The sequence below is a fragment of the Pelodiscus sinensis genome, chromosome 3, assembly GCF_049634645.1.
Source record: "Pelodiscus sinensis isolate JC-2024 chromosome 3, ASM4963464v1, whole genome shotgun sequence".
Lineage (NCBI taxonomy): Eukaryota > Metazoa > Chordata > Testudines > Trionychidae > Pelodiscus > Pelodiscus sinensis.
In genome coordinates, this window is record NC_134713.1 from 160,497,531 (window position 1) to 160,513,106 (window position 15,576).

General features: G+C 41.6%; 1 protein-coding gene across 7 annotated transcripts in view; it reads right to left on the reverse strand.

Moving 5' to 3' along the window:
• Positions 1-320: 320 nt before the first annotated feature.
• Positions 321-15,576, reverse strand: part of TOGARAM2 (TOG array regulator of axonemal microtubules 2) — a 70,755-nt gene continuing 55,499 nt past the window's right edge. For 6 of the 7 annotated variants that reach the window (XM_025181001.2, XM_025180992.2, XM_025180991.2 and 3 more), the window contains 5 exons: positions 15,368-15,471; positions 14,384-14,582; positions 12,907-13,123; positions 5,438-5,524; positions 321-2,501 (listed from right to left, as the gene is read on the reverse strand). In XM_025181001.2, the coding sequence (XP_025036786.2) occupies positions 2,245-2,501; positions 5,438-5,524; positions 12,907-13,123; positions 14,384-14,582; positions 15,368-15,471 (864 nt within the window). In that variant the 3' untranslated portion in view covers positions 321-2,244. Of the gene's footprint in view, positions 2,502-5,437; positions 5,525-7,873; positions 8,005-12,906; positions 13,124-14,383; positions 14,583-15,367; positions 15,472-15,576 lie in introns of all 7 variants that reach the window. The other variant, XR_003087904.2, reaches the window with a different exon arrangement.

The following is a 15,576-nucleotide window of genomic DNA, read 5'->3' on the forward strand; positions in this document are numbered from 1 at the left end:
TTTGTGCCAGTTCTAAATATCCTGAGTTGGGATCCCAAATTTCCCTAAAGCATTTTGTCTCATCTGTTTTCCAAGCAACCGCTTTAATTGCATTCCACATGTTCTCCTGTTCAATAGGAGGGAGAAGGGGAGCTTCCAGTTAGCTCATTGTTCACCAGGGAGCACGCCTGCTCCATCTTCTGTAAGGCACAGAGTCTCTTGTCAGCAGGAGCTAACCTGGGTCCTTCTGTGTTCTGAGTTTCCATCACCGAAACTGTCTCAACTGGACAGCCAACACAAACACCACCCAACCAGACAGAACCAAAGTACTGGAAGGAAGCACTTTATTCCCATCAATCATGTGAAACAATATACACATGAGCAACATTCCAGGCCAGTAGCAAGTTAAAGCCGGTTACATAAGTTACGTTTTAATTTGACTCCATGATCCTACTACTGAACAAATAAAACAGACCCTGAGGAGTTTCTTTTGCTAAACACAAAAGCCTCTTTTCTCCTAAGTACCTAAGCAGCCCACTGTATCCCTAAGGGCTAGAGAGAAGCTGAAGAAGCAGCTAAAACAAAGAACATTTATTCAGCAGTGAAAAGGCAGACCACACTGAGCAGCATTTAACAGGCCCTGGAGGGGGCGTGCCTAAAGAGAGGCAAACTATGAGAAGAGAGGACTTTGAGATTGAGGAAAGGAGATACAGGGGATCTCAGAACACACTACACCTACCAAAAAAAGCCAAACCCAACCTTTAAAATAAACTCTAGATAGTGAGCAAGCCCAACTTGGTTGCAGGAATAAATGTAATGCAGGCTTTGCTTATTTAATTCAGACCATTCTTTAACTGTATCACTTCTCACAGCATTTTGGCATTTGGGGTTTTCTGCAGTGCCTTGCTCCTTCCCTAAAAACAATTACACACCACACTAAGCTATGCCGTTTCCACCTCATTTTTAGACAAAATTCCAAGTTCCTAGGGGCTCTAGAACACCTCTGGAGACACTAAGCTCCTGGGTGCTGTAGAAGATATCTGAAGGTGGCAAGTTCCAGGGCACTCTCTAATGCTTCAGAACTAGATTCCTGGCTCAGAGGATGCACTAGCATGTTCCAAGGGATTCTGAGTTCCTGGTGCTACGTGAATCTGAAACACTTTCAGGAGGTTCAAATCATTTCGCCCATTCTTTACTGTAATAAAAGCGCTTGATGGGAGGATGGAGGGGAATTCATAGAAAAATAATACAGAATGCTAGAGAGTTAAAACTACTGTATTGCTTTAGGTATGAAAAAATAAATACATAAATAAATGTAAAATTCTCAGACTCATGTGCCTCTTTGGCTGGGTCCTTCTGTGCTGCTTTTTGGCCTTCTCACTTAATGGGCAAGACCCCCTTTTCAAGGTCTTTCTATGTTTCTGCTCTCCTGGGACCCCAGTGCCTCACTCTGCTTGTATTCAGGGTCCCATATATCCCTTCTTCTTTCTTTCCCTCCTACCTTCACGGCTGTGTGAATATATGTAGGAGTGCTCAGTTTTTCAGATCTGATACACACCCAGATCACTTTTTCCACTTCCAGGGCTCCACCCCTCTCTTCTTTAACCCCTCCCCCTCTTTCCACAAACTCTTATCGGTATGTCTACATTATGACTGAAAACAAGCTTCTCAGCCCACACAGGCAAATGCATGCTAGTGGCACTCTAACAAGCATGTTAAAAAATCCCAAGCTCAAGCCTGAGCTGAAAGTGCTACTTTCAGCATGCTACCTTGAGTCCCACTAGTGCAAGTCTCCCAGCTCCAATGGAGACATTGTCCTTTTGTATCTTGGGGGCAGCATATTTTCTTTTCCTCACTCAATTTATTTTCTCAGACTGAAGTATTTGCCGCTCACTCTCTGCTTCTGGGGTGCATCATCCACTCTACCCCCTCTCTCCTGTGTAAGGCCCACCTGTCCCTCCCTGAATATGTCTGTGTAAAAAAGAAATTTATACACAATTTCAAGTCACATTTATACGATTATTGTTTTTAAAAGACCTATGTAAAATCTCTCAGAAACAAAAGCTCAGGAAATAAAACCTTATAAAAATATGTTATTTGTTTAATTCTACTTCAAAATATAATATATACATCTGGATCTATGAACTTATTCCTTTCTTCAAAAACATAGAATAAAATCATTGCCAGTATAATGTCCAACACTTCATTTATCCACCTCATCAAGTGCCACACTGTAAACTGTCCTGAAGGCCATTGGGCCTCTTTTCACTGGAGTTCTATGTCTAAAAGGTCCCAGAGGGATTTTTTCACATGTTGTGGTTGGCTGGAAGTATGATCTTCTAGGCTGTGTCCCATTTCTTTGTACAGACTTTTAGCAAGCTTGCAGACCACAGTCCTGACATTACCACTCTTACCGGGTAACACCCCATTTCCAATCATGTTGTTCAGAAAATACCAGAGAACGGGCAAGATGTGACGTTCCACAACCTGGGGTTTCCGAGGGTAGACAGATGCTACAAGTGCTGCAGGACAGAAAATAAAGCATCTTAACTATCAAAATGGGTGCTCATCCTTATTTTTAGTTCCTCATAACTGTTTAGCTCCACATAACCACTGTCTGGAATCTGAATGCAAACTGTTGACCTTTTGGTGAACTCTGATGAAAAAATCAAGGTCTACCTTTGTGTTTCCTTGTGCTCAGTGACCCATAATGAATATCTGTACTAAATTTCAAAATTCTAGCCCACAGAGAACTAAAATCTGATCAGAAAGATGGATGATCTATTGGTGCTTCTGATGGGAAGGTCTAATTTGAGATTTTTCTTGTGCTTAGTGACTCATAATGAATGACTGTTCCAAATTTCAAGCTGTCTAACTATCTGGGCCCTGGTTTACACTAGGGAGCTATTTTGAAATAACTCTCATTATTTCAAAATAATAAGAGGAGTGTCTACACTGCCACGCCTGTTATTTCAAAATAAGGGACTGGTTATTTGAAATAACTCCTGCTTTCCATGAAGAATAACACTTATTTTGAAATAGTGGTAGCTTAGGCACACCACTGCTGTTATTTCAAAATAACTATTCCTCAGAGTCAATCAAACTACTTCCCAGTCCTTCTAAGGGCTCTAAGTCAAGATAACACGTCTACATTATGGTTGCATCTACACAGCACCCTTACCTCGAAATAAGCTACACAATTTGTGCTACTAAATTGCATAGCTTATTTCAATGTTACTTCAAAATAGCTTATTTCTAAATTTCATGCTGTCTATACAGCACCAAACTTCAAAATAAGGCACTATTCTGAAATGTCCCTTATCCCTCATGCAATGAGATTTACAGGGACATGGAATAGTGAGCCTGTTATATTTTGATATAATGGGCTTGCTCTTAAAATGTGGAATAGCTATTTTGGGATACTGGAGGTATCCCAAAATAGCTCCCCTGTGTAGACGTAGCCTCAGGCTAATTTTGAGGCTAAGGGAGTCTGCCTCAGGATAATTTTGAGGCTTCCCTGTAGTGTGGACACACTAATTTGAAATAAATTATTTCAAAATAATTTCCTAGCGTAGACATGCCCTGAGGTACTAACATAGGCATCCAGAGGCTATGCTCATGGTGGCTAACAATCTTTAATGTTTATCCTTACAAGACTCCTGTGATGTAGGAAAGTTCTCTCATACCCATTTTACAGATAGGAAACTGAGGTACAGATAGAGAGTAAGTAACTTGCCTCAGGTCACACAGAAAGACTATAGTGGAACGTGGAATTGAACCAGGTTTCCCAAAAGCAAGGATAAAACCCTAAGCAGTAGACACATCTTCCTTTCACCATTTCGGAGATAAAATCTTAGTCTAGCTTCTAAATGGGATCCAAATGGCTAAATTAAAAACAAACAAAAACCTGACACTGACTGGCATCTTTCCTGACCATTTCTACAGAAAGGCCAAGAACTGATATGACCTGTAGACTGAATTCTCATCAGTCTGATAAAGGTAAATTGAGGCTCATTAGCGGGTGATGGTGTGAGAAAAGCATACATTGCTATTCTGTGGTTAAAGAGATTTCATATTTGCCGCTATGTAAATCTCGCACCTTTTGGCAGCATTTAATTAATTTTTTTTTAAATCAACCTTAAATAATACTTAAACAACCATAATAAATCAGCAGAGGGTTACAGTTCCTCATTAACAAAGAGATAAATTGAGCACAGATGCTATTAAATATAGTGGCCACTATGGAGTTTAGAAAAGAGAGCTGCCTGTTCCCAGTAAATCCCAGAGGGAATATCTGCTCTTTCTAATATCGTTCCAATTTATATTTAAATGCGTTATTTGCAAAAAGAGATTAAATCGCTATAGAATGAAATTCTGTGTGTACAGAGACTTATTTTATGCAAATTATCTTTAAAGGCCTTGTAACGTTTGCCTGGAATATAGATACCCTTAAGAGAGTCATAATGAACAAGCAAACCTTATTAAACCTTGGATTAAAAGTAGCTGGAATAATTAGCAGTAGAGTTAGCCCTAATTAAAGCAAGGCTGCAATTAGGCTGCTTTCATTGTACGTTCAGAAGATCAGTGTTGCCACTTCTTGGCTGCCGCTGGACATAACATATATAATCACATATAATCTGTGATTATAGCTCAAGAAACAGCAGCATTTTTAGTTTGTAGTATGCAGTGATGTGGAAATAGACTATGTTTACACACATTGAAATAACAAACATGAAATGTCATGCTTCTGAGTAGAAGCAGATAACCTGCAGGGTCAGGAAGGAATTGCCTGCTCACACTGCCAAAGATACATCCTTGCAACCATTATTCATGATCTGCATTCATGCTGGCAGTCCCAGGTTTTGTGGGACCCAGTACAAAATGTTTACAAGAGAACTCCTATCCCCAAGCTCTTTGTCAGAGAGGCAAAATAGACCCCAAGAATAGCAAAATAACAGTGATCACAAAATGTTCAATAGCTAGGCATGGGTGTCGGTGGGTTGGCAGAGAGAGACATTTGACTAAGGAATCAGAATCTCTGGGCCTAGTCCTGATCTCACATTGCCCCATCCCTTTAAAAACATTCAAGAGATAGCAGGAATATTTTTTAAGTTTCTCTTTCTTAAGAGTGAATATGGAGACCTCCCCTCAATGATTCATTACAAGAACCTGAAAGCCCCTTTCACCACTGTTGTGTATCTTCTACAGTCATTTACACGTGTGCAAAGTGCATGTAATATATGACCAGATAAGAGTAGGAGCATTCCACAAGCACTTTACACAGATGTAAGTGATTGCACATGGTGCAGGACACTGAAGGAACAGGCCCAGTGCCTCCTGATGCTCCATCATCAACCTCTGGGTTAACAAACAGGAATTTCCTCATTTCCCAAGAGTCTCTCTCGGCTTTAATTCAAATGAACCATGAAAAGTTCAGTTCAGGGGAGCTGCTTGTTACCTGACAGGTATTCCGTGATGTCCTGCATGGCTCGACCGCTGATGAACTGCACTCTGCTGGCAAACGCTTGTAAGAGCAATGTATTATCTGAAAGGGACAGACACACATTCATGATCATCATTTCTGAAATTGTAAACAACAAAGAAAATACTTGCACTTTGTAAAATACAGCATATTTCAGAAAATATCGGGGCAGAGGTTACATTCATCTTCTCTTAGGCTACGTCTAGACAGTGGCACTGGAAGTATCCTGAAATAGCTATTCCGCATCTTTAAACAGACCCATTATTTTTAAATAGATTTTGAAATAATGGAGGTGCTATTCCAGCATCCCTGCAACCCTCGTTCCATGGGGGCTAAGAGATATTTTGGAATAGTGCTTTATTTTGAAATTTGACACTGTGTAGACAGCATCAAATTTTGAAATAAGTTATTTCGAAATTAGATTGATGAAAGATATGCAATTTGTGAAGCTCAAATTGTGCATCTTATTTTGACCTACAGGTGCAGTGTAGATGCACCCTTGAAATTAACATGGGATGGTTTCAAATTCAGAACAAATGTTCCTGACCCCACAACAGCATGTGTGAAATTCACCACTGTGCAGAGTGCTAGTACAAGTCTTACACCCTACAACTAAATCAGTCCCTAACAGTTTAAATGGGATGTAAGTGGCACATAGGCCTTGTGTTGTATTTCTGCAAAGCAGTAACTTTTACACATCTGTGCAGATTTAAAATCAATTTCTCCTTTATTTACCTGCCAACAGCTGAGCACAAGTTTTTCTGCTGCCCCTGAAAGAACAAATTATCTGATCACTACCATTCTCTGCAATTGTCTTAGGTGTTGATGATATCAAGAGCCATTGCAGAAAAAGAAAGAAAAGAGACCCCATAACTCAGATCTTGGCAGGGAGGTAAAAGAGGAATGGATTTCCTAATATTTGGCTGCCAAATGTACTTCTAATTCTTCATTCCCAGCCTGTTGTTTTAAAACTATTGCACTGTTGTCTGTTGGTTCTGACAAGCTAGGCAGAATTGATTTTGAATGATAGTATTTAAGTGAGATGCCTTCCTGGAACATCTAGATGCCATACAAGGTTAGGGTGATGGGTCAGTAGAGTAACATGCTTCTTTCTGCATCGGCACTGAGACAAAGCCCCAACACAGTTTTAAGGGGCACAGGATTTTTATAGGTGCCATCTTTTGTATGAGGCATAAAAGAAAGGTCATTAATGAAAATTAACTTCTTGTATTTTTTGTGAGAAGACAGCAGGGGTACTTGGCATTGGTGTTCATTCTAAATTCCAACACTGGCAATTACATTCTGTCCATCAAAAATTTCATATAGACGCTTCACTAGCCCTAAACTATTGTGTGGTTTGATATGTGCTGTTAAATAATTGCTGTGTTCTGCTCAGAGACGGTTACATTTCAGTTGCTGCTTTGAAATCCTGATATGAACAATGTTATTGCAATGCAAAACATTAGTTATTAGTATGGAGCTCAGTAAAGATTTTCAGTTTACCATTAAAACTGTTATTGGGGCCCCTTTGTTTTCTAATGTGCTAAGTATGCAGGAACTGCTCTCTTTTGAATTACAAATTTGGAACAGGCTGTACATTTTGCAAGACAGCAAGCTTGCAAGAATCAACAACCAGTTTATACAAGCTTTACCTCAGAACTGCCTGCAACACAGAGGCTTTACATGGATGCTGGGAATGAGAAAAACAATGCAGCACGTGATACTGTTTTCAGCTTTGACTCTGTCCAATAAATACTAGATTGGTTTACTGATTTCAAGACAGGCAGCTCAGTAGTAAACACAATATGATGATCCCTTTCCATTCTCATGTCATATTCAGTATAATAGAGCCAGCCCCCTTCTAGGAGTCCCTTGGAGACCTGATGTTGTATCATTAACATGCTGCTTATTAGTAGAGTGTTATAATGAGCCCTCCTTCCCTGTGATTTATCCTGGCAGAAGGATTTGAGGCACTAAGTAAAAATTATTTAAAATTAATTTACAAATATAAAGGCCTCCCTGTAAAAGCCTAACAAATAAAACCAGATAAGAGTGGAGGATTTAAAAATCATAAGTACATATATACAGGACTTGTCATAACAGATCAGACCAATGGCGCATCTAGAATGAGAGCTAAGCTCCCATCTCCTACTGACTTCCTATTGGAATTAGGCACCTGTCATCTGTGCCTTGAAAGTCTCCTCCCTCGTCTAGTGTCCTGTAACAAACTGTATTAAGCCCAAGTCAATTTTAGCCACCCAAACTAATTTAAGTATTCACAATGAAGAATTGCCTTAGTTTGGCGCAGTCCATTTAGATCACAATTTTGTTAAATCGGGGCAATTTTGGCATGTAGAAAGGCCCTCAGGTCTGTATCTGTAAAATGGAAATAATGATAATACTTTCTCTCACCCTTTGTCTACCTTGTCTATTTAAACTGTAAGCTTTTTGGGACAGAGACTGTCTCTAGATAGGTTTCCACAGCACCTCAGACATCACGTCCCTGAGTTAATTTGGAGCATTTCTAAGCAATACCAGAATGCCTATAATAATGAAAAACAGTTTCTGTTGGTTATTGGTTATGTCCTGAATCACAAGGAATTATAGAAAGGACAAAAAGAATAAATACAAAAATACAATACAAAGGACAAAAAGAATAAATACTTGATAAAGTAGGGGTCCAATTGAAAAACCCAAGCACATAACCCCTCTACATCCTGGAATAGAAAGGTTTAAAGAAGTGTTTTAGAAATGGGAAGAGATGGATATCAGGGAAGATCAAGATCCATATTCTAGGTCCCATCACCATCAAGGCCTGATGAGCCCTCAACTTATAGTGTGGGTCCTTTAAATGGTGATGGATTGTGTCCTGTTCACTGATAATGGTCAGAAAAAGATACACGGTTGTTTATGACCTTCAGACAAAAACTGGGGACTCTCCAAGCTAGTTGTCAAAGTAAAGCTACATAAATGTTGATGGGGATCAGTCAGAGCAAATTCAGTTTGTTTCCAAGTGCATTTTTGGTCTCTCAAGCAATAATTTTACAATAAGCTAATGAGCAATTTTGTAACCACTTTGCATTGCTGCCTGGATCATCAAAGGTGGTAGGTTGGAAAATATGGTCTAAAATTGATATTCTGATGCCTACGAACAACCAAAAGTTTCCCAGTTGAATCTAGGATCCCAGATATAGAAACCAGCAGAGTAATGTTTTATGTACACGACTTACCCCTCTAGGCTAGGAAAGTTCTAGAGTCTTGCTGCACATGATTTTTAATTTTGATGAGATTTAAAGATGAGGGGCTGAATTCACTCTATGGTAAAATCCCAAACAAAATGCCTGATCCTTGAATTTTGGGTATATATGATCTAGTTTTTAATCTGAATTCAGCAAATGGCTTATATCTCTATGATGGGCAGAACTGAAACATCTGGCTTGTCAGACTCTTCTGTCCAGTCTCAGTGCTCCCACCTGAGGTGGCTAGCCTCTGGCCCCTTCCCTTCTGCCAACCCTCCCACACAGCCTCAACTCTCTGGGCCACCAGCTCCAATGCTCCTGTTGGCAGAGTCAGATGATGGGGAGCGGAGCGACGGGGTTGAATAGGAGGTGGAAGGTCCCGGGGGTAGTCAGGGATTGGAGAGGTTGGATGGGGGCAGGTACCTACCCAGTCCTCCATACAAATTCTGAACTCCAGTGTGGTCAAGTCTGGTTATGGGATTTAATGCATAGCCTGGGAGGTGGAGGAGGGAGAAAGAAGAAGCTTCAAGAGAGAATGTTCTTGAACTTGACACAAGGCCAACAGGGATCGTGGCTGCTGGAATCATACTGCAATACAAGGATGAGGGGGGTTAAGTCCTACTGTGGGGAGGCCAAAACACAGTGGTGCTGGCCTCACATAATTCTCTCTGCTTTACACTCAGATACAATCTTGTCCTTATGGTCTAAAAACAATTTCCTTGCACAAAGGAACAGCAGCAGACAAGCAAGGAGCAAACCCTATTAACTATATAAAAGCTCTGGATCGCTGGTGCAAAGAGAGTTAATAATTCTATTCTAAGGCCTGCCTCTTGAACTCTCTACATATTTCAGGCATATTCATCCAGCTCAGTATTTCTATAGCTGACATAAATCTGTATGGCAAGGGAATTTACAACAGGCTTTGCTTATGTAGTTATTGGCAATAGTAATCTCGCCCTATACAGAACAACATTTGGAAAAAGCCATCATTTACATCTGGATTTATACATGTTTGTTCTAGTAAGGAACTCAGCAAATCATAAATTTAATTTACAAAACGAAGAGTGAGGGTTGAAGATATTTATTAACTGAACAGAGAAGAAGGAATCAGTCAAGGCCCATAATTTAAAGCTTCCTAGGAGGTAGTGCTCTGCTGGGGAAGGTCTCCTTCACATCAACATCAAAGCAACTTGCCTGGAAATCCAAGATGGGTCAGAAACAGCCCTGAAATCCAGACATCCCTTTGTCCCTAGACTCCAGAGATGTTCAATATCAGGTTTTATGGCTCAGCACCATCTTCGTAACAAAACAAACTGAGAATCTAGATCTAATGACTTTGGATGCAGATTCAAGCTTTGCCACTCTGACACCTTTCTTCTAGAAGCTGGTAACTAATACTGCTTGAATCCCTGCCTAAGGATTTCAGCCTAAGGGCCTCATTTCCAGAGGAGCGGCACACCCATAACTCCAGTTGAAGTCAATGGAATATACAGGTGCTCAGCACCTCTGAACACTATGTAGTGAGTGATTTGCAAACCTAGCATCTTTGTAAAACTCCAGTATTTTGCGTGGAACTCATAGCTCACTCAAACAACAAGTCCATCATAAAGTGAAGATGAATCCCCTTTGGAATATAAGACTGTGCCTCTGCAGAAGAGAAACCGTTTTATTGCAATGTATAAAACTCTTAGTCACCTTCACAAAGGACATCCTTCATTTCAGACCCAAATTCATCTTTCATCACACACCTGCTCTGATCTCACATTTCATTTATTTCCAAGTAAAAATATAGTGATGACAATAATATGCCAGACTGACAAACTTGGAGACTGAAAGACTGTGTTGATAGAACAGGCACAACAAAAAGGGTATGTCTAGACTACATGGCTCCGTCGACGGAGCCATGTAAACTAGTTTACCTAGCATAGTCAATGAAGCGGGGATTTAAATAATCCCAGCTTCATTAAAATAAAAATGGCCGCCACGCTGTGCCGACAATCAGCTGATCCAGCACAGCGCAGCAGTCTAGACGCGGCACAGTTGACAAGGGAAGCTTTTGTTGACCGCTCCGGTTTGCCTTGGAGTACTTTCATCACTATAGTAAATCCACCTTCTTCTATTGACCTTGGTACCACCTCACAGGATTTTTTTTCTGTTGATGTAATGCTATCTAAATGGGGACTTAGGTCTGCTTAACTATGGACAGGTCTCCCCTACAATTAACAAGATCCACCTCCACAACAGACAGTAGTTATGTCAACAGACAGTGCTTTCTACGCTGGGATTTAGGTCAATATAACTGTATAGCTCAGGATTTTGGATTTTTCACATGCCTGAGTGACATAACTGTGTCGATCTAACTTTCTAGTATAGACCAGCCCTCAGTCTTAACCCTCCCTAATGAAATTACCAGCAAGTAAGCCAAATGTGAGGTAAAAACTTGTCCACTGGCAAATGGGTTAGACTAGTAAAATGAGTCCATATAGACAATCAGGCAACCATCTGACAGTAACAACTTTCTCTCACTGCTGTCTCAGGGTTTGACTTGAACTGGTGTCCTAAAGGCAAAACTCCATATCCCATTCCAAGCCAATAACCAGATCTCCTCACTCACATCTATTGTTGTGAATAATTAATATCAGAAAACAATGGGTCATGAAATGGAGATGAATGAAAATATTAGCTGTGGTGGGGGGGGGGGAATGAATCCTACATCATTTTAAAACACTGATCCATATTTTTTTCCCTCTTTTTCCTCCTCCATTCTGGGTTTTCATCTCAAAATTACAATCATGGTGGATTAGAGCTATGTTGAGTGGGAGATGGCATAAGGGGGATGTTTGTGTTTGTCTAAGATGTACATACTGATGAGAGGAAGAACGCAAGAGAATGAGTCCCAGTGCATGGCCCAAAAACTCAACACTCGGAGGTTAGTATGCAGAACAATGACATCAATGTACACAGATATAGGGGGAGGGCTTTATTCATGTAGCAGGATCTCACAGGACTTTCCAAGCTGTGATGGATGTTGTGACTGTAAAAGTTATGTAAGGGGCAGTGCGAAGGTGCACCACCTAGAGGATATGAGAGTGAGACAGCTGCAATATTCCTGGGAATGTGAGGGCAGCTTTGGGAGAATGCCAAGTGCACTCCACACCCCCTGCAATGGGCCAGCTTAACTATGGGGTGGGGGAAGAGGCTTGTGTCAAAGCCTTACTTCCTGCCTATCCCATTTGGGGTTTCTAGCACCCCAATTGACTAGAGACCCCAGGTCTTTGCACTTGAGAAGGTGGTTTGTGCTTCGTCCCTGTATAGGGTACATAAGAGAGACTGAAGGCACTTCTACCCCACTCCATTCCACTCTTGTACATGCGTGCAGGACAAGGCATGATTTATGCCAAGCATCCGTCACTTGATCTCTGCTTACTGCGCTGGCTTGCTGCAAAATACAGCAACATGTCAAACTCAAGATCTCAGTTCTGATCATTAAAGCACTGAATAGTTTGGGCCCAGGACACCTAAAAAATCTAGGAGGAGGATTCTACTTTAGGACGCCCATCTTCAGGTACAGCTGAACAATCCCCTGCCAGGGTAAAGCTTCTCAGTACAGCAGATAGAACTTTCCCCACAGCAGTTGCAGGACTGTGGAACAAAGTCCTCCAGAAATGAAGTATCACCACAAACCACACCATTTTCCATGTGCCAAGCACAAGGCAAACTTCTCTGATCTTGCCTTAGGCCATATAAACATAGCACAGCAGACATGTAATAAAAAACAAAAATCCCCACACAATTTCTCACTGGGGAGAAAAAAAGACCCACAGGTGCTAGTCACATCACTTAATGCAGTTCTGGAAAGAGCTCAGATATGATGGTTGCAAGAACATAAACAGAAGAGAAAAGAATCTCTGAAATACAGCCAGACACATGTTTTTGGTGAAAACCAGCATCCATCCACAGAGCCATTTAGATTAATTCAGTCAGGACACTCAAGATGCTAGCCAAAGGATCATCCCTACTGCCAATGAGCATTCCCTCACAGCAGAACGGAGTTTATCAGCCAAATGAGGTAATCCAGGGGCTATTTTGAAATGTTAATTTCGAGACCCAGAAGTGGCTTACTGTTTCCAAAATGGAGCAACAGCAATTGTGCAGGTATCACACAACAGGATATCCACAGTAGAAATAGGAAGAAGTAAATATTACCTAAGTTAGCAATCATTGTCTCCAGCACCCTCACTGCTGCAGTATAAATCCCAGAATTCTTAGAGTTCAAGTTATCAGTGACAGCTGTCACCATGGAGACCACAACTGGATGTAAGCCATCTTTGAGCATAGGGATCATGAAGATAGCTGAATCTAGTGCATGCTGGTTCACTTTCTTGTTGGAGTCCTGAAGCCTCAGGTTAAAAGCATCAAAAATCTGTTCAAAAATAAAGTAAAATCAGGATGTACCGTGCTTTTGGTGTTGGCAGGGTATTTAGAAATAGAGGATTTCAGCAAGCACAAAAAATGGGCCAGATCCTGCTAACACTTCATACCAGAACAGAACTTACTACTAGAAGAAGTCTAACTGACTTTCATGGGTTGCTCACAATAGTGAGCACTTTGTGCAGTGCTGTTTGCAAATCAGAATCTAGTTTCTTCTAATTTTCCAACTTTTTGGGGGCTGAGTTTACTTATTATCCCTTCCAAATAAAGCTGAGAAATCTTTTTCACTGAAGGGAACTTGCCAATCTCTTTAAGGTCCCCCCATTTACCTTCCTTTGAGTAATGTTAGTGCTTGGGTAGAAGAATGGCAATTACTAGTTAATAAAAGAGTTTGGGAAGACAGTCGAAGGAAACTGCAGGTAACTTTAGCTTTGCCAAACTAAGGTTGGTTCTGATCCAAGTTTCATTGTATTCAACCCCCCACCCCCCAAAAAAATCTGGGGTTGCTGGAATGCGGGTCTCTAAGAAGTGGTTCAGAGTCCAATCAGACATTCTAATAGGCAGGCCTCTCATGTGTAATGCATCAAGCCACTCTCATTAGAGCAGATTTTGACTTCTTATCTCACTGTCACCACATTCTCAGGCAGTCATCCCTAGAACAGAGAGCAGCAGCAAGAGAGCCTTCTCTTGCAGCTCTGAGCCCTTTACCCCTTCCCTTCAAGAAGCCGAGACAGGGGGCCTGCGTGGGAGGCCAGGAACTGACAGGTTTTTCAGGTAAGGGAGAGGTGAGGAGAAAGGGAGTAGGCTGAGCCACTACATTATCAACAGAAGAGGAAGGGGGAGCAGAAGCTAGGAGGTTCCACACCTTTCCGGTAGGAAAAACGTAGTTGCTCACCTACTCCTTCCAACCTCCCCACTCCTCTCTCAGAAAACAGCCAGCAGCTCTGGGTAGCTGGGCTCCCTCTCACTGTTCTTTGGACGAGAGAAAGCAGTGGCAGCCACAAAGACCTCCTGGGGAGAGGGGGAAGCAGCAGCAGTTGAACCTTGCAGACAGGTAGTGTCAGGCTGAAATAAACAGCATTAGAGGCCTAGACTGAATTGACTGCGTGAGTAAGGGTGTTCCAGCCTGGACTGAATTAATGGTATGGATGGTGATGGTAGCTGGAATTGTTCGTATTGGAGGGCAAGGTACATGGGCAAGGTACCAGCCTGGGCAAGGTACATGGGGATCAAGAGACTAGGATCTTGAGACCTGGACAATGTTTGAGGAGATGAACTGGGGGTTGTTCTTGCAGTGCTCCCCCAGCAGCGTTACTCCCTCCATTCGTGTCTGAAACTCCTTGGCCATCAGGAGTTTGTTCAGCTCCTTGAGCTGCTCCATTGCTTCCACACTACGGAGAGATGAGCGACGAACCACTGTCTGTGCTGGTGCTAGAATGTCTGATCTGGACCTTGTGTTAGGACAGAAAAACTCAATGTCACCTTTGGATACAAACATTTTCAGTATAGCAATGACAAACACAGCCTCAGGGTGCTTCCTGCTCACTTAGTTACAGTGTGAGCCTGCTCTGAATAACTCAGCATCAGAGCTTACTAGGATTATTACAGACAGAAGTGTCTAGTTTACACTATCTCCAGATTATAATTAGGGAACTGAAGCACACAGGGATTGATCTACCCAACGCCACCCAGAGAATCAGTATCAAAACTGGGAATAGACACCAGCATTGCTGACTCCCAGTCCTGTACTTAGACCAAGGAGCTCTTGGGGCCTGATCCAAAGTCCATTGAGTTAATGGAAGGATTCCCATGAATTTCAATGGGCTGGGGATTAGGCCCTTAGAAATGGGGCTTGTTAACTCTAGCACATACTTGGGAAAAATTCTAAATACATAGGTGAGGCTTATGCTCTCTATCTTCTTGCCACCAGTGAACACAATGGAACAGATCCATTGTATTATCAAAAGAGAAAAGACATGCGGCTCCACTGCTAGCCGTGGGAGCTAAAAAGACCAAGTTCTTGTCTTGAACTCTGATCCCCAGCCCAGCAGGTATGGTATTGCCACAGGACTGGCAGCAGATGCCTGGCTCAGTAATGTTCTGTTTGGAGCTGATCCTTATATATAGCTACCAAAAAAATCAGACTAGCCTAGAAACAGTTTATTGATGAATAAAGCTGAAAACTCCATTGTACATATCCTCACAGATAATGAAATAACAAAGAAATGGTCAGTACCCTTCATCAGAAGGCAGACTGTCCTGGGAGGTGGTCAAGCTGCTGTTCCTAGACTCCCTGCGGCCTTTGGCAGAAGGGGGTTCAGATACATTGTCTTCCATCCCCTATATATAGATATATAAATGCATCCATGAAAAACAAGAGAATATGGAAAATGATTTCTTATGACAGTCAAGTGTAAAACCAGGATCTGTGTTCTTCAGATGGGA